Here is an 18373-nt window from a genome sequence, read left to right on the forward strand (position 1 = left end):
CTTGGACGATGTATGGCCATGTTGCTCTGAAGCTTTTGAACAGAAGGCTGTCGGGGCCAGACGACAGACCAAGAAGAGAATTGCAGACCCCTCCCAGGACAACTTCGTGGATGTGGTGGCGGCAGGCGAAGTGGAGAAGGTGTCGGCCCAGTCTCACTTCCAGGAGTTTGCACGCACCACCTCTGATGCCAGTGTTGGAGGCGGTGGTGTCAAAGCAGAGCCCCTGAACCTTGGTTTCCAGGCCCCAGTCCTTCAAGCAGGCCTCAACTGCATCTGATTGGGCTGGACCCATTCCATGGGGCTTTTGAGGGGCTCCAAGAAGCTGAACCACCCCTTTTCCCGTGACGAGGATCGGGAGACGCTCGATCATCTTCTGGCCATCCAAGCTGTCCATCAACTTGCTGTCCCAGTGTACGGTGAGTGACGAATCAGTCGTTAAGGATGCCTTTAAACTGCTTGCAGTGCTGGATCGCTGGCGAGCCCGTTGCCGGTGAATGGAGCTTGGGTTGATGTACTCCTGTATGTTTTCACCCATACTCCATACCGTTTCAGCCATGATGCATGCTGCGTTCCGAGAGGATATGGTCGTCCGATCCAAGGCAGAGGCGAGACGGGGAGACAGCAGATTCTTCGGTCGTTTCGCTGGCAATGTTAAGACCGGATAGACCAGGTAGAGGAGATTCCTCACTCAGCTTGGCAGCCCCACCAACAGCGCCCGATTAAGTATACCAGAAGCGAAGAGGTGCTCATCACACTAAAAGATACATGCCCTGGGCAAGCCCTTCCCTTGCTCCGAATTCGGGGAAAATTAGCATGTGAACTTTACTTCACAAACTGCACGAAACCAGGGGGTGAGAGAAAAAAAAATCCGGAATTGATTTTTGAGACACACCCTAATATATATATATATAAAATATGGTTCAATAAAAGATAGGCACTGGCAAAATAATAAACACCAGGTATGGGAGTGGTGGCACAAATACAGCCAGAGACACTACTACTTCCTTCATGCTTTCTTTACTCAACACCCTCCCTACCACACTTCTAAAATCAAATGCATCTTTCCTTTTCAGTTTATTGTCATTGAATGCTCATACATACACCTTTCTTCACATATGCATTCTACCAATCTAATTTTTGCTCTCACCTGTTCCACATTCATGGACCTAATTAATGTGCTAGGGTTCTGGTTGGACTGCATGCCAATATGTACTAAATGTCTTCAAAAGAACATTAAAAATCTACAAAATTTAATGTGGCCCCACAGTTAAAAGACTTACATATTTAGGCAATCTGTAGCATCCAAAAAGGCATCTGCAGCAGTTTTGTCCCTTTCTGCCGATTCAAGGATAGCATTTGTACTGTAAACGAAGTCCATGGCACAAAACTTGTTACGATAGCCCTGAGTGATATTAAATGAAGCAAATAAGAGGTCTTCCAAGCCATATTTTTCTACCTTGGATTCAAGAATAGACTGCAACTCATTCCGCAACATCATGTCCATTCCAGAGTACTTTTGTCTGCACTGAGTTAATGGAAGCCTGTAATAGAGAATTAAATTCACATCACATATATGAGAAAGAGGGGAATGTCTGTTGAGGAAGGATGGGAGAAGACTGAAGATGGAGGTGAGTGGAGAATAGTTGTGTATGGATGATATTGTGATGCATGAAAGGGAGTGGGTGGGGGAGAGGGGTAAAGGAGTAAGTATGAATAATATTTTGACACAGCCCAAAGGGATTTCTCCCCGTTTTTTTTTTTTTTGCATGAGAGGATGGAGGGGTTTGCCAATTAAATTAAGTGGCCTTGCTGTGGATGTGCGGTGTCTTGCTACATTGCTTCTCACCCATGGCAATGGGTGAGATGCAGGGATGACCCATCATTTAGGAGGAGCCAAGATAAGAGGGAGGGAGGGGAGTGACTGGGAGTGGAGTATGTGGGGATGGAATGGGTGGGAATGGATTTTATGCCTTTGTTTTTTAGCTACCTCACAGTGGCGGCGCCAGGGGGGGCTTTAGCCCCCCCAAAAAAGTGGCCAGCCCCCCCAACTGAAATGAGTAAATTGAAAATTTAAAACACTCATTGAAATAATTTTATTAAGTGGAATTTTTAATTGCCAGGGCTAAAGATTTGTCAGCCATCAGTGCTAGCCCTACCATTAACCCCCTCCCCTTCTGAAATGAGGATAATATATGTGTATTATCATATTACTATTAGCCCCCCAAAATTTTGCTCAGCCCCCCCTTAGCCTCCCCAACTAAAAATTCCTGGCGCTGCCGCTGCTACCTCACTTGTCAGGGGGAAATGGCCATTGGTATATATATATATATATATGTATATATATATATATATATGTATATACATATATATATATATATATATATATATATATATATATATATATATATATATATATATACAGTAGCCGCGAAAAGTTTGGGCGCAAAATTATAGGCGCCCCAACTTTCCCCTAAACTCAAAACATGCAAAAAATACAACTTTCCACCCAAACTTTTCGCTATTTTTCAATGCTAGCGTTTGTACCCGTATTTAGCTGAGACAATACACACTATTTGGCAACTCTGTTTAGGCGCACTCGATGTCACATGGAGTCACTTTCTAAACATCTCTCACGGAGAGTAGTCTTTTTTTTGCGGTGGTCTCTGTTTTTGTGCCTTGATATCTCCGTAATGGGAAGTGGTAAAGAGCTGGAAAGAGACACAGTTGTTACAATCATAACCCTCTATAAGGAGGGTTATAAGTGTAAAGATATTGCTACTCATGTGGGAATTGGAGTGCGTCAAGTGCAAAAGTGGACCAAGAAGTTTTGAGACGAAGGAAGTGACATCATTCGTACTCCAAAGCATCGCTCTGGTCGGCCAAGGAAGATATCAAACCATACTTCTACGGTTCTAACTGCCTCCTAATAACTGTAGGAGGCAGTTAGAACAGTAGAAGTACGATTTGATATCTTCCTTGGCCGACCAGAGCGATGCTTTGGAGTACGAATGATGTCACTTCCTTCGTCTCAAAATTTCTTGGTCCACTTTTGCACTTGACGCACTCTAATTCCCACACGAGTAGCAATATCTTTACACTTATAACCCTCCTTATAGAGGGTTATGATTGTAACAACTGTGTCTCTTTCCAGCTCTTTACCACTTCCCATTACGGAGATATTAAGGCACAAAAACAGAGACCACCGCAAAAAAAAAATACTATCCTTGAGAGATGTTTAGAAAGTGACTCCATGTGACATCGAGTGCGCCTAAACAGAGTTGCCAAATAGTGTGTATTGTCTCGGCTATATACGGGTACAAATGCTAGCATTGAAAAATAGTGAAAAGTTTGGGTGGAAAGTTGTATTTTTTGCATGTTTTGAGTTTAGGGGAAAGTTGGGGTGCCTATAATTTTGCGCCCAAACTTTTCGCGGCCACTGTATACATGTACATATATAAGTATATATATGTACATATATGATACACACATTTTGGGCATATAGTGTCTGCATGATATGTAGAAAATATATTTACATTGAATAGTATTTTAAACAATTCTACCTACATAAGACTAGTAAACATGAAGTTTCCATACTAACCCCATTTCAGCAAGGAATTCATGTAATTTCTTTTCTCCTTTAAGAGTCCACAGTTTTAAAGTTGTGGCTGAGTAAACAGAGTGTCGAAGACTCTCCACAAGACTCCAATGCCTATAGAGAGCTAATCTAATTCTGAAAACATGTTAAGGAAATATATTTGAAGAACAGTTATTTTCATGATGAAATTATACATTACAGTAAAACCCAAGTCAAGAGAATAGGGGGTTAACCTCTTCACTCCGGGGCACATCGCACGTCTGGTAGCATTAGCTGCCCGACGTGCGATGTTGCGTCATAATAATCGCATTATAAAAATAGTCACTGCTCAATTGCTCGTTCTCTTTCACCCGTGAATTTTGATAACCATAGAAAATATGATGAAGCCAGTTTAGAGAGAATGAGGGTCACGCAGGTACGACTACAATAAATATAATCAAGACACCGACGTTGGCATCATCGCGTACCCACTTGCTCCTCATGACGCCCACGTAGGCGTCACCGTATGGAAGTGGTTAAGTGGTGCCAAATTACTAAAAAATCCTCTAATATTTCAGATTTAACCTCAATCAAGGTTCAATTAATTACAAAGATTTCTATTCCTAAACTACAGAACAACTCCAGGTATGTGTGTATGAAGGAGCATGCATGTGTTACTGTTTCGTGTCTTGTCTGTGTGTGTATTTACTTATATTTACCTAATTGTAGTATACAGGGTACAATCACCTGTTTCTATATTTTTCTTCTTGTATTTATCTCTAGCTGCCGGAGGGACGGAGAGGGGGGGTCGCCGATTTAATGAAGCGGCCTTGCTGTGGATGTGCTGTGTCTTGCGACACTGCTCCTGACCCAGGGCAGTGGACAAGGTGCAGGGATGACCCGTCATTCAGGAGGTGCTAAGATAAGAGGGAGGGTGGAGGGGTGTGGAGTGTATTCAGGGATGGAATGGGTGGGAATGATTTTATGCCTTTTTCTTTTTGGCTACCCCCCTTGTAAGGGGAAAAAGCCTTGGTATATGTATGTATGTATGTATCTCTAGCAGTTCTTGTGGATAATACAAGATGGGGAGAAACTCCTTCAGGCTCCACAAAAATGTCATCCATGCACAATCACCCTCCACTTACCCCTATCCCCTGCCATCTCCCTTCCTTGCTCTACAGACATTATCATCTTGCTCACAGCCCCTTTCACCTCATTCATCCATATCATACTCGGTTGTCCCCTAAAGTTCAATCCATTCACTTCTACTTTCCACATCCCTTTTGCTAATCTAATAATCCTGTAGAGAGCAGGATACCTAGTCCCATCACTCTGTCCCATTTTGTCCACCTTTTACGACCTGCATGGAGCAGAATCCTTTTCTCCCCTTACCACAGAGGAGAGATGTAAAAAGGAATTGTTACACAACAGTATTAAGAGCGAACAGCATAACAGAGGGATAGCCACAGTAAAAAAGTAGCATCATTCCTCTAGGAGTAAAGGACCATTATATGTCTAATTAGATGTGAAAATTGCAACAAACACCAGAAAAACATTGTGAAGTGATCCAGCAAAAATTAGGCTAAATTTTCATCACAGCCTGAGTGCAGAAAGCTTGCTACACATCCTCTTGCTTTGCGAACCACCAAAACATTGAATTGGTATTTTTTACTAATTAATCATTAGCAAATGTGTTAATTGCAAATACAAATACACAGAATGGCAAGGACTGAATGCAATCAAAACTCCTCACTTCGTCCAACCTCTCCCCTTCAAGACTTACTTCCAATTCACTGCCACCTCTCCTTTTGTACATTTAATCATTTTAATTTTTCCCATATTTACTTCTAGTTTTCTCCTTTTATGCCAACATCAAAAGCCCTTTCTCTTATAAGGAAGATAGCAAAGTCAAAGCACTCACTCCATACACACTGAAACCCATTTTCATCTTTTACTCCCTGTATTTACTCTTAATCTACTATTCATATACACATACATATAGCTACAATGCTCCTCTCTCCAAATGAAAGTTATAAACTGTGACAGCAACCACTTACTGCATAACATTGTATATAATAACAATAATATGTCTCAAGCTTTCCCACAGTGGCTGGCAACAGTTCTTTGACTTTTATACATTTCTGGGAAGAGACTTTGGACTATTGCCGTGTTGTATTTATGTGGGACAATTTCAATGTCATCAGCTTATAGAAGTACAGGAGGGGAACAGTCATTGATTCTCAATTTTCCTAATGTGCCCCTAGGGCAGCACCTCTAGATAGCAGTGAGGCTGTTGGCTAATTTTGATTAATGAACCCCCTCATCTCTTGCAGAAAATGAATGGAATGGTGACAATCTTCTTCAACATCCATTTGTAGGACCAACACATGCAATTTCCTACCAACGATTCCATGTCACTGCAAATGTACATATATTGTATGAGACAAAAGGATACTCTTTATCAAATGTAATCTTCAGACAATCCAGTGACTTTTCATCCTGTGTCTTGTGGCTGAGTCTTGACATATGATTCTGAAGACTTGCAGTGACTAGAAGATAACTGTCCCACTCCAGTTTGTCTGCCAGTAACATCTCTGAGCAGCCCACAATTGCCCACCTGTGGATATTGGTTTTACATTATGACATGTTAATGAAAAAAAGAATAGGGATACTAATGGCACTGTTACCAACAACTAAAGGAAAACATAATGATGGTTATGTTAATGCCAATGATGAAAAATGATCAAGAAAAAGGAAAAATAATCCAAGAGGCATTTGAATAATGTAAACAGAATAGAATAACCCTCGCTCCCCAACCATTTGCCCCTCTCTCATTATTTAAATATAATTTGTGAGATTCCTACACTTTCCTTTGTCTTATTTCTTTCCCCTTATTCACTGTCCAAAAATCTTCTCAACCATTATACTACATGTGATCATCCCTCATTCATTCAATTTACTGCCCCTGGTCTCTTTTGCAGAACACCCACAGCCTACAGGAAACTGACAACAGCCTCCAGGTGGAACCACAAGTCACTTAAAGAAGAGATATTATATTGTTGTCTGGGGATTGTTTGTGTGGGGCACTGTAGTATGAGGTGTTCTGTGTCTTCTGTGTGGTGGATGCATCTAGGCCAGGCCTATTCAGTGCTGGATGGTGTCCTGAACACAAGCATGCTGGTGTGGTTCTTGTCAGGTGTGGGGCAGTTTTCTCTGTAGAGCTTATTTCTGGGGGATTGTTGTTGGAATATATAGAATTTGGAAATCTTTCTTGAAGGGCTTGTTTAGTTATCTGGGTATGCATATGTTCATGTGGATGTTTTGTGAGTCCTGTGTGTATGCTACTGTGCCCATCTTTGGATTGAGGGCAGCGAGAAGAGGATGATGCCCACCTCCCAGGAAAGATTCACCTCTTCCAGAAACAAGTTCAAGAACCAACAAATGAACACATTTCATGTCCACACATAGCCCTGAGGGAATGGTACCTGGTCTCCAGATTGGGCCAGTCCCTCATTTAAAATTAAAAACCAAGTGAGAATGGAGCCTATATTAGTACGTTTTGCTTGTTACAATTTTTTCAAGTACATGTGCTTGAAAAACCTGTAACAAGCAAAACATCTTACTAATACATGTACTTGAAAAAGCTGTAACAAGTGAAATGTTGTACATGGTGTTTAATTCGATAGACTTGTCAGCAACTGCCACTTTCATACAACTCATTCAAAATCTCATATATTATACCATCTATCAATGGAGCCTGTTAAGGAAGGACGGGAGAGGACAGAAGATAGGGGTGAATGGAGAATGGTTGTATGTGGATGATGTTGTGATGCATGAGGTGAAATGGTCGGGGGGATGGGGGGTGAGGTAGTATGTGTGAGCAAAATTTGACGCAGCTCGAAGGGATTTCTTCCCGTCTTCTCCTTTATGCATGGGGGGACAGAGAGGTGGGGGGGTCGCCGATTTAATGAAGCGGCCTTGCTGTGGATGTGATGTGTCTTGCAACACTGCTTCTGACCCAGGGCAGTGGACAAGGTGCAGGGATGACCCATCATCCAGGAGGTGCTAAGATAAGAGGGAGGGTGGAGAGGTGTGGAGTGTATTCAGGGATGGAATGGGTGGGAATGATTTTATGCCTTTTCCTTTTTGGCTACCTCCCTTGTAAGGGGGAAAAAGCCTTGGTATATGTATGTATGTATCAATGGAGCCTTATTTCTTTTCAGCATCTGTAGTGAAGGCAGTGTGAGGAAGGTGGGCAGAGTATTTTAGGGAGTTGCTAAATGTGAAGGAGGATAGGGAGGGAAAGGTAGTTGCAGTGGGAAGTGCTAAGAAAATGACTGTGATGAGTGAGGAAAATGGAGGAGAAATAAGGAAAGATGAAGTGAAGGCACTGTTAAGATGATGAGAGCAGGTAAGGCACCTGGGTTGGATGGATGTCATGCAGAATGTCTGATAAAAGGAGGTACTGTGCCGGAGGACTGGAGGAGTGCCTGTATAGTTCCACTTTACAAGGAAAAAGGGGATAAATATGAGTGTAGTAGTTTCAGAGAGATTGTGGTATAGTGTACTGGGCATAGGACTATGTGAACTAGTGCAAGAGTGGTGTACTGCGTGCCCGACTCGCAGACGCCTCCCACTACTGCCGCCCTTGCAACGTGCTTGCGAAGATGGCGCAGTGAGTAGGATATTGCAATTGCAAGCAACCTTGCACTGTGCAGCGGTGGAACATGAGTGTGGTTCAGTGCGGTTCGGTAATCGGTGGCGTACAAGTGAACGAGTGCCAATACGTGACAATACACGATCCGGTGGTGCTAATGTGAATGTGGCGTTGCAGGAATCCTGCTATAGTGTGCACGTCGAACCGTGCAGTGTCGTGCAGTGCAGTTCAGTTCAGCAGTGGAACTCTATCATGCGATGCACTTTGGCGGACCCGTGGAGGATCGAACAAAGGGGTCCTTCATTCCAACCCCTTGTATACAGTGCTCTGGTAGAGCGCCCCCTCCCCCGACGCGACTGTGACCCACTTAGTGAACGCGCTTACGTCACATCACGTCCCAGCTGACTCACGTAGATCGCACCCCCAAACCCGGCCCATGGCACAAAGGAGTGATTCACCCACATCACAAGACAGTGACGTCGAATTACATGCCCCGCCCGCGCTCACACCAAATGTGACTCTTTTGCGGGACGGCAGCGACGACGCCGTGCAACGCCTAGCGGCGAGCATAGCGGTGGCCCGAGAGGAACGGAGGGAAGACCGTGCGAGGATGGACCAAATGGCGGAGACCCTTCAACAACTCCTAACCCTTGTTGCCCGCCCCTCCGTCGAGCCCTCCGCCGTCTTTGCCCGTCCCACCCCCATGCCGCCGGGCAACCTGACGATTCCACGCCCGCCACCGTTGTAGGCCAACGCCCAATTCCAGTCGTTCCTGTCATGGCGCCGCGGCTGGGCCGACTATGCCGCCATGGCTGGCGTCAATAGGATGCCGCACAACATACAGCTCATACAACTCGGATCGTGCTTATCCCTCAATGTACAGGCGCTTCTGTGGAACTCGTTGGACATCCCCCACGACACCCCACTCTCGGCCGACGGGGTGCTCGACCGGCTGCAATCCCACCTCCGAGACTTGCGATCCGAGGCCCTCCGCCGCTGTGACCTGTTCCGATGCAGGCAAGAGTACGGCGAGCCCTTAGATGACTTCTACGGCCGTGTCAAGGACAAGGCCCGAGAGTTAGACCTGTGTGCCGTAGGCGCCGCCGCTTGCACGGAGGCCCAGATGAAAACAGTCATACTCATGGGCATCCGGGACGAGGATCTTGCACAACGCATCAGCTCCCTCCCCACGACTGCGACACGGCAGGAGGTAGTGACCCACTGCCGCTCGCACGAGTCGGCAAGGGAGACAGTCTCGGGCCGCCAGGACAGCCCGCAGGTGCGCGCTGTCTCGGGATATAAAAGTGCTTAACGCCAGGCGTGCGCATCCCCACCTCAATCGCCTCCCGCACCCTCCCCTCGTGCGCGGACCCCCCTGCCCCACGCCGCTTGCCTCGCCTCGCGGGAGCTCTTGCCCCCCACGTCGCCTCTGCGAGCACGGTGGGGGGGGGGGAGATGTGGTATAGTGTACTGGGCATAGGACTATGTGAACTAGTGCAAGGGTGGTGTACTACGTGCCCGACTCGCAGACGCCTCCCACTACAAGGACCCCTTTCATACTTATACAAAGCCCCCTGTATGTATGCGTGCTTACAGCACCCAACACCTTCACCCATGGGCAGTTGCTCTTTAGATTCCTTGGGTACTTGACGTGCCCCCTCTGTATGCACAACCTACCGATCAATAAACCCACGAACCACACAACTTGTTTCACTGCCGCCCTTGCAATGTGCTTGATCAGCTTGTTAAGGGGGTATACGACACCTAGGGGTAATTTTCTAAACTATTTAGAGTAAAGAGCTGAAACTTCTCAGGTAAATAGGTATCCATGTTGCCTACATTTTAGGTGAAACAGAATGATGTATGTACACATGTACATATACCAGTAGCGACATTTAAAAGTGCACAGCATCATAATACGTGGACCAATTTGTTTTATATTTTGGCTATGATTAGTCAGTAGGCACACCTAGGGCCGGTCATTGAGTAATTGAACAATTTCCTTTATACTTTTGCATACAGGCATTTCAATTTTAATGTCCGGCAAAAATCGTGAAAAATTACATTTTTTTGGTCTTGTTTCCATTATTACTCCTAACTCTTTCATCTTATTCAAAATATTTGAATGACCGGCCCTAGCAGTTACTAAATGTAATATTTCCTGTAAGTTTCATCTAAATCTGATGTATTTTAGATTTTTTATGATTAAAAAAAGTAAAAAAAATATCGAACGGAGATATGACGACTTTAAATATAAATGTATCTGTAATTTGCTTATAGTTTCACCAATTTGACTGATTTTCTCATGGCTTAATTCTTGTTATATAATGGATAAGTACAGTAAAAATCATCAACATATTTTAATTATAAGTACTTTAAATAATGAAAAACTAAAGTATAAGTATATGACAGTAGTGGCGACGCACAGATGACACCATCATATAATTTGCTTTTTTGCACATTTATCGGTTTCTTCATATGAAACCTCACTGCTGGGGGTCTTCGGGGTATCTAAATCATTGGAAAGAGGTTTATTTTAACCAGCAGTGGGTGCCTTTGGAAGTGAATCCTCACTTACTCCACGAACCATCAATAGTAACTTTTACTACCGGTAAAGTTGGGCAAAAAACTGCTCTTCTCCACAATCATAAATTCACATTCATTCTTATCTCCCCTCTGTACAATTTCATGACTAATATCTAATTTTCTTGCTGTATTCGAGATGAATAAATTACTTCATGGTGTAGAACCTGGCTACATATGTTGAGAGAGGTGGAAGTGAGGGCAGTGGTGGAGTGAGAGGTGGTGAGGTCTAGGCTAGTCGTCTTTGACTGTTTGCCATCTTTAACTGTTGTTTTTTTGTCATTGTAATGTTCTTTTTGCTACCCATGATGACTGTACTAATGAGTAATATGTACTAGCTGAGGTAATACATTGCCAGGAGACCTCATGAGACATGCGTACTTTTTCTTTCGAAGTTAGTAGGTAACTGACGTCCAGCTGAGCTCTAAGTTGGCAAAAGCTATCCCTCCACCTTCCTCCCTTCCCCTCCACCCTCATACTGGCCGTTGAAGCATTGGGCAAGCGTAAATTCAATCAAATTTCAACGTTATTCGATGCGACTGAAGGTCCTAAGTGGCACGGCCCCCTCTAGTGTGGGTTGCACCTTTAACTCCGTCCATTTAAACCCCCGCCCAAGACATTTAAATTGCACGCCACTGGAAAATTATTTGTCGGGATTTATTTCTAAATGGTATACAAACATTTTGAACACAGTTTTGAAAAATGCTATATCTTGACCAAATTCACCCCCCCCCAGGTGTCGCGTACCCCCTTAAGTGTAATTGGGAAAACTTATGGGAGGGTCTTGAGAGGATAAAGAGAGGAACAGAGTGAGTAATTGGTGAGGAACAGTGTGGGTTTAGGACAGGTAGGGGTTACATAGATCAGATTTTTGTGGCAAGACAGATATGTGAGAAAGCTATAGGAAAAAGTAAAGATGTTTTTGGGTTTTATGGATCTGGAAAAGGCTTATGACAGGGTAGACAGGAAGGCACTGTGGGAGGTATTGTAGATATATGGGATAGGAGGACAGCTGTTAAGAGCAGTCAAGAGTTTTTATGAGAGTAGAGCTTGTGTTAGGATTAGAAATGGAGAGTGAGTGGTTTGAGGTAATGGCAGGACTTTGTCAGGGATGTGTTATGTCGCCCTGGCTGTTCAATTTATACATGGATGGGGTGGTGCAAGAGGTAAATGCAAGGGTGGTGGGTCAGGGATTGGAGATGGTTAAAGAAAATGGAGAAAAGAGGGAGATAAGCCAGTTGTTGTTTGCTGGTGACAATGTGCTTGTAGCAGGATCAGAGGAAAGATTGAGGAAGTTAGTGATAGAGTTTGGGAAGGTGTGTGAAAGAAAGAAGTTGAATATAAATGTTGGTAAAGGTAAGGTGATGAGATGTACAAGGGGAGGAAATGACAGCAGTGAGTGAAGTGAGTATTAAGGGAGAGATTAGAGGAAGTGGATAGCTTTAGATACTTGGGTGCAAATGTGGCGGGAAAGGGAGGAGTGGAGGTGGAGGTATAATGTAAAGAGAAGCAAGTAAATGCCTTGGTGGATTAAAAAGTGTATTGAGAAATAGATATTTGGGAATGGACACTAAGAGGAGATTGTGCTGACAGCACTGTATGGGGCAGAAACATGGAACATAAAAGAGGAAGAGAAGAGTTTGAATGTGTTTGAGATGAGGTGCCTGAGAAGTATGATAGGGGTTACTAGGTTGGATAGAGAGAAACAAGGAGGTGAGGTGGAGAACAGGGGTGGAAAGGGAGTTGGGAGATACGGTTGATGAAAGAGTATTGGGATAGTTTAGACACATGAACAGAATGAGTGAAGAAAGATTAGTAAAAGAGATGTGGAAGGTAGAGGTGGAAGGAGTAAACACGAGGGGGCGACCAAGGATAAGATGGATGGATGGGGGTAAAGGGGGCATTGGGAAGGAGGGGAATGTCTGTTGAGGAAGGACTGGAGAGGACAGAAAATAGGAGTGAATGGAGAATGATTGTGTATGGATGATGCTGTGATGCATGAGGGGGAGTGGGTGGGGGATGGGGGGTGAGGGAGTATGTGTGAAAAATACATTGACACAGTCCAAAGAGATTTCTCCCTCTCTTCTCCATTTCTCCACAATGAGATGGAGAGGGGGGTTAAACGATTTAATGAAGCGGCCTTGCTGTGGATGTGCTGTGTCTTGTGACACAGCTTCTGACCCAAGGCAGTGGGCGAGATGCAGGGATGACCCGTCATCCAGGAGCCAAGAGGGAGGGATGGGGGTGGATGGGAGTGGAGTATGTGGGGATGGAATGGGTGGGAGTAGATTTTATGCCTTTGTTTTTTGGCTACCTCCCTTGTAAGGAGGAAAAAGCCTTTGGTATGTGTATGTATGGGTATGTGAAAGAATGAAAACATCACTTATAAATTATGGCAAGTCTAAGATATATCTAAATGGCTACTGAACTGTACTAACCATAACAATTCATTTGAATCTTTGGACAGCTTCCAAGCCAACTCAAACATTAACACAGAACTCTGAAACAAACAATAAATAATCTTTTTTTACAAGAAATATATAACACACACCAATTTGTTAATTTGCTATTACCAGTCATTTACATAATTCAAATATGATATCAAGGATTAGTTATCAACCCACAATATCTAATGGGCAGTTACAAGTACAAATGCAACTTACAGATGATCCATAATAAGAGAACTGGGTATAATCAAACAAAATCTTGTGCCGCCTCTCCTCCCATAGTCTTCTTTCCCGTCTTTTTTCTAAGGCATCTTCATCAAGTCGTCTCCTTTTACCACCCTCTTCATCACTCTCTTCTTCCTCATCACTCTGTTTTAAAACCAAAACATCATTACAAAGGTCCATCTATCTATATACCAAGGGTTTTTCCACATTAAAAGGGAAGTAGCCAAGTCAAAAGGCAAGTACACATTCCCACCCACTCCACTCCCATCCACCACCCTTTCTTCCCTCTCATCTTAGCTCCCCCATGGATGATAGGTCATCCCTGTATCCAGCCCACTGCCCCCCTGGGTCAGAAGCAATGCAGCAAGACACAGCAAGGCTGCTTCACTTAATCAGAAACCCCCCTCTCTGTCCCCTCATGCAGAAAGCAGTATCATCTAATCACATCCATTCTCCACTCACCCCTATCTCCTGCCTTCTCCTTTTCTTGTTCAACAGATTTCCCTCTTGCTCAAAGCTTTCCCTCCATCCATCCATCTCATCCACAGTCATCCCCTCAAGTTCACTCCATCCACCTCTGCCTTCCACACCTCTTTTACTAATCTTTCTTCACTCATTCTTTCTATGTGTCCAAACCATCCCAACACTCTTTCACCAACCCTATCTCCTTTTCTACCCCAACTCTCCTCCTTACCTCTGTTTCTTACTCTATCCACCCTTGTAACCCCTACCATACTTCTCAACATTTCATCTCAAGCATTCAAACTTTTCCTTTCTGCCTCTCTTAAATTCCAAGTCTCTGCCCCATACAATGCCATTGCCATAACCACCCCTTCATATAGTCTTCTCTTTGCATCCATTGCCAAATGCCTATTTCTAGTGACACTTTTTAATCACCCAAGGCATTTACTTGCTTCTCTCACTTTACAATTTACTTCCACCGCCACTCCTCCCTTTCTTGCTACATGTGACCCAAAGTATCTAAAGCTATCCACTTCCTCCAGCCTCTCTCCTTTAAGACTTACTTCCAATTCATTGCCATCCTCTCCCCTTGTGCATCTCATCACTTTACTTTAACTCACATTTACCTTCAACTTTCTCCTATCACACACCCTCCCAAACTGTCACTAACTCAATTAATCCCTCCTCTGACTGTCACAAGTGCAACACTGTCAGCAAACAACAACTGGTCCACCTCCCACTTTTCTCCATTTTTTTTAACAATCTCCAGTTCCCAGCCCATTACCCTTTCATTAACCTACACCATGTCCATATCAATCAGCCATGGCAACATGACACATCCTTTTCTTATTTTTCCTCCATTTTCCTCTCCTACCACTATAGTTTTCTTTGTGTCTCCAAATGCTACCACCAATCCCTCCCTATCCTCCTCCACATTTAATAGATCCCTAAAATACTCTGCCCACCTTCCCCTTACTGCCTCCTCTCGTTAACATCTGTCCATCTGCACCTTTTACATTTTTCTTCTCTATTTGAGGAAGGAAGGGAGAGGACGGAAGACAGAAGTGAGTGGAGAATGGTTGTATATGGATGATGTTGTGACTGCATGAGGAGGAATGGGCGGGGGGGTGGGGGGTGGGGTAGTATGTGTGAGTAAATTTTGACGCAGCCCGAAGGGATTTCTCCCCGTCCTCGCCTTATATGCAAAGGGGGACGGAGAGGGGGGGTCGCCGATTAAATGAAGCGGCCTTGCTCTGGATGTGCTGTGTCTTGCAACACTGCTTCTGACCCAGGGCGGTGGGCAGGGTGCAGGGATGACCCGTCATCCAGGAGGTGCTCAGATGAGAGGAAGGGTGGGAGGGGTGTGGAGTGTATTTAGGGATGAAATGGGTGGGAGTGTTTTTATGCCTTTCCCTTTTTGGCTACCTCCCTTGGAAGGGGGAAAAAGCCTTGGTATATGTATGTATGTATGTATGTATTTGACTTACCTCCCTTTCCTCTTTTAACTTCCAAACATCTTTTTATTACTTTAAAAAATTTCTGTAATACTCCTCCCCCATTTTACACATGCTTTCCTTTGTTTTTTATTTGCTTCTGTTCTTTTTTCTTTCTACAAAGTACAAAAGTATAAACCTGATTAACCTTAAAGGCACAGTTAGTGTAGTTTTTATATTTTTCTTAATGCTAATTAGTTATCAAAATCTTATATCACTGTTCCTCTGCATGTCATAATACTAACCTTTTTTACTACCAAAGGGGTGAAACACAGTTGAATAAAATACAATGGCATGAGTTAGGGATAAGTACCCTGATTCACCACCAAATGTCCACTGATGCTTTAAGGTGATGTGTCTGGTGTACTGAATGCTGATCTCTCTATAAAAATTCTTTCACAATAGGATGACTGAGTTGAGGATACTAACGGAGGAGGAGGAGGAGGAGGAATTGGTGGAGGAGGAAGAGAAGGAAGGGAGGAGGAGTAGGGAGAAGGAAAAAGAGGAGGAGGTAGAGGTGGAGGAAGCCGAGGAAGAGAAAGAGGAAAAAATTTCTTGTGCCTAAATGAAGCAACTATATTCGAAAAACATTTCATTATTTGTATCTTATGTCAGTGTATAACACATCTCTTACCTCCTCTTCATCTTCTCTGAAGACATCATCAAATGATGGAAAGTCACGTTCTTCTGCACTGATGAGCAATCGTACTTGTCCATCATTGTATATGTTACACACATCCAGGGGTCTATGGTTGTCCACTATAAATAAGACTGTGTCCTCTGGTGGCTCGAGTAACTCCACAATGTCTATACAGGCACCACAGTTTATAAGTACCACATGCTTAATCTGATGGAAGAATTCATAATATTCATAAATTATCATATCACATATTCTCGGCATTTTTCACCTTACAAGTAAAGTTGGTCTACCTGTGTCATGTCATTTGACTCCCAAGACATGTCTGCCTATTTGCTAATCTGATGCACTACATATCCCTCTGGCTCATTTTTTAATTCACAGTAAAAGTTACAAAAAGTAATATTTATAAATCCTATTGTAGCTCAGTCTAATACCTTTATAGCCTGTGATTATAAGAATAACTGTTGCCCCCAGTTTCACCAAGTGGAAAGTCACAGCCCCATGGTGGTTAGCAATGGTAGTCATACCCCCCCCCCCAGAGATTTCTCTCTATTGTGTTAGTTATGGAATGTTTCTATATCACTGGTTTGCAGTAGTAGGAGGAGGGAAACAACTGCCAGTAGTTAGCTCTCCTAATATGAAAAGCTGGAGGAAATACAAAGCCAATAGAGATCTTAAACATGGTCCAGAAACTGTTGGTCACTTCAAGAATTTGACAGGTTCAACAGATGGGCAGCAGGGAGGTCATTCGCTCTCCCTTCTGTCTTATTGGACTAATAAAACCAAGTACCTGTCAACTGTTTCCCTAACTAAAAATGAAACCAAAGCTAATGTCTATTACACAAGAATAAACATCCAGGCAAGTTAATTGTTCTAACACATAGCAAAGATGAACTGTGAATTCCACTTTTGAAGAAAACAAAGAAAGTTATACAAAGATACATATATTATAATTACTGTCTGTGATCCTATTTGGTTTGGTGGGCTTATATACTGAGCAAGGGATACATTGTGGGGATGTGGGGAAGCAAGGCTAAGATGTGGTCAAGTTTGCATGCCAGGGTGGCTTCAGGTCTGGACAAACTATTTAACAAGTTCCCTTTCGAGCACAGGCCATTTGCATGTACATTGTGGTGACGTGCAGTAGGCCTGTCCATGCTGTGCACAAGTACGTCCTCTCGTATGAGGAATGTTTTCCTTGCAGGTACTATGTTGGGAGAGTGTTTATATGTATGGTATAGCTCAATGGGATTGCCAGAAGCTCTACCCACCAACAAATCAGAGGAAAACAAATTTTTAAGACATTGAAAACAGAGACAGAATTCTTCCCTCCTACCACAAGCACCACAAGGGTATCCAGAAGAAATAGTAATTGATATGGTAAAAGGTTTAAGGAAACAGTTGTAATACAAAATTATCATTATTCCTCTATGAAGAGAGATAGTTAACTCTGACATTGATCAATGATGTGTGGCTCTGGTTCATGAGGTTGCCCCAAAATAGTTCCTTAAGTATTGCATGATACCATGCACTCAATACCCCAGTTGCCAGATGCAAATGAAAGAATGACTGGAGATAAGGGTATTTGTCTGTTTTTATAATAAAAAATACAATTTCACACCTACCAGGTCAGCATACTGCTTGAATGCTGTCAGCAATTCCCCACTTGTCTGCACAGGTACCAAGGTGTAGAGGATATGGTCTGTTCGAAATACAGACTGCAGTACTTTGCTTGCACAAATACCATCCACATCATAATGTACAAGAACAAGAACTCTCTGAAAAAGATTTCCAAAATATGAAAATGTTTTACAATCAAAATTTCATTTGAAAAAAGAATTGAAATTAATCAAATACAACTGACAGTAAGGCTTTGAAATGCTATGCATTATCATTACCTACTTGCCAAAAGTCCATTGAAAAAATAAACAAACAATAAAATGTCACATGCTTTAAAGATAAGTACAAATGATGCTGGAGGGAGTGAACTTAAGAAGACTGAGAATGGGATATATTTGCTTAAGGGGACAGGCTGATCAAAAGATGAAAATCTTTATTAATTGGGTTATTGCACAGAAATTGATGCCAGGAGTTAGGGACACCATATACATCTTTCCTAACCCCCCCCTCCAAAAAAAAAAAAAAAAAAAAAATGCAACCCTTTCATGTTTTGCCCCCACCTCCCTTTAAAAAAAAATTATAATTTTGAAATGGCTACTCCTATAATTGCTCTATATGAGTGAAATTAATTTGGTGGAAGGACCTCATCCAGACCTTCAAACTAATTGAGAG

General features: G+C 43.2%; 1 protein-coding gene across 1 annotated transcript in view; it reads right to left on the reverse strand.

The window, feature by feature from the left end:
• The window catches only part of Cdc45 (cell division cycle protein 45), a 92340-nt gene that overhangs the window by 49682 nt on the left and 24285 nt on the right, over nt 1–18373 (reverse strand). Inside the window, exons 2-8 of the mRNA XM_076176565.1 lie at nt 17707–17859; nt 16076–16288; nt 13478–13630; nt 13253–13314; nt 6030–6191; nt 3599–3730; nt 1281–1541 (exon numbers count right to left, since the gene is read on the reverse strand). Coding sequence (XP_076032680.1) covers nt 1281–1541; nt 3599–3730; nt 6030–6191; nt 13253–13314; nt 13478–13630; nt 16076–16288; nt 17707–17859 — 1136 coding nt within the window. The remainder of the gene's footprint in view (nt 1–1280; nt 1542–3598; nt 3731–6029; nt 6192–13252; nt 13315–13477; nt 13631–16075; nt 16289–17706; nt 17860–18373) is intronic.

The sequence above is a fragment of the Oratosquilla oratoria genome, chromosome 39 (genome assembly GCF_046742065.1).
Source record: "Oratosquilla oratoria isolate Oo_2021 chromosome 39, ASM4674206v1, whole genome shotgun sequence".
Classification (NCBI taxonomy): Eukaryota; Metazoa; Arthropoda; class Malacostraca; order Stomatopoda; family Squillidae; genus Oratosquilla; species Oratosquilla oratoria.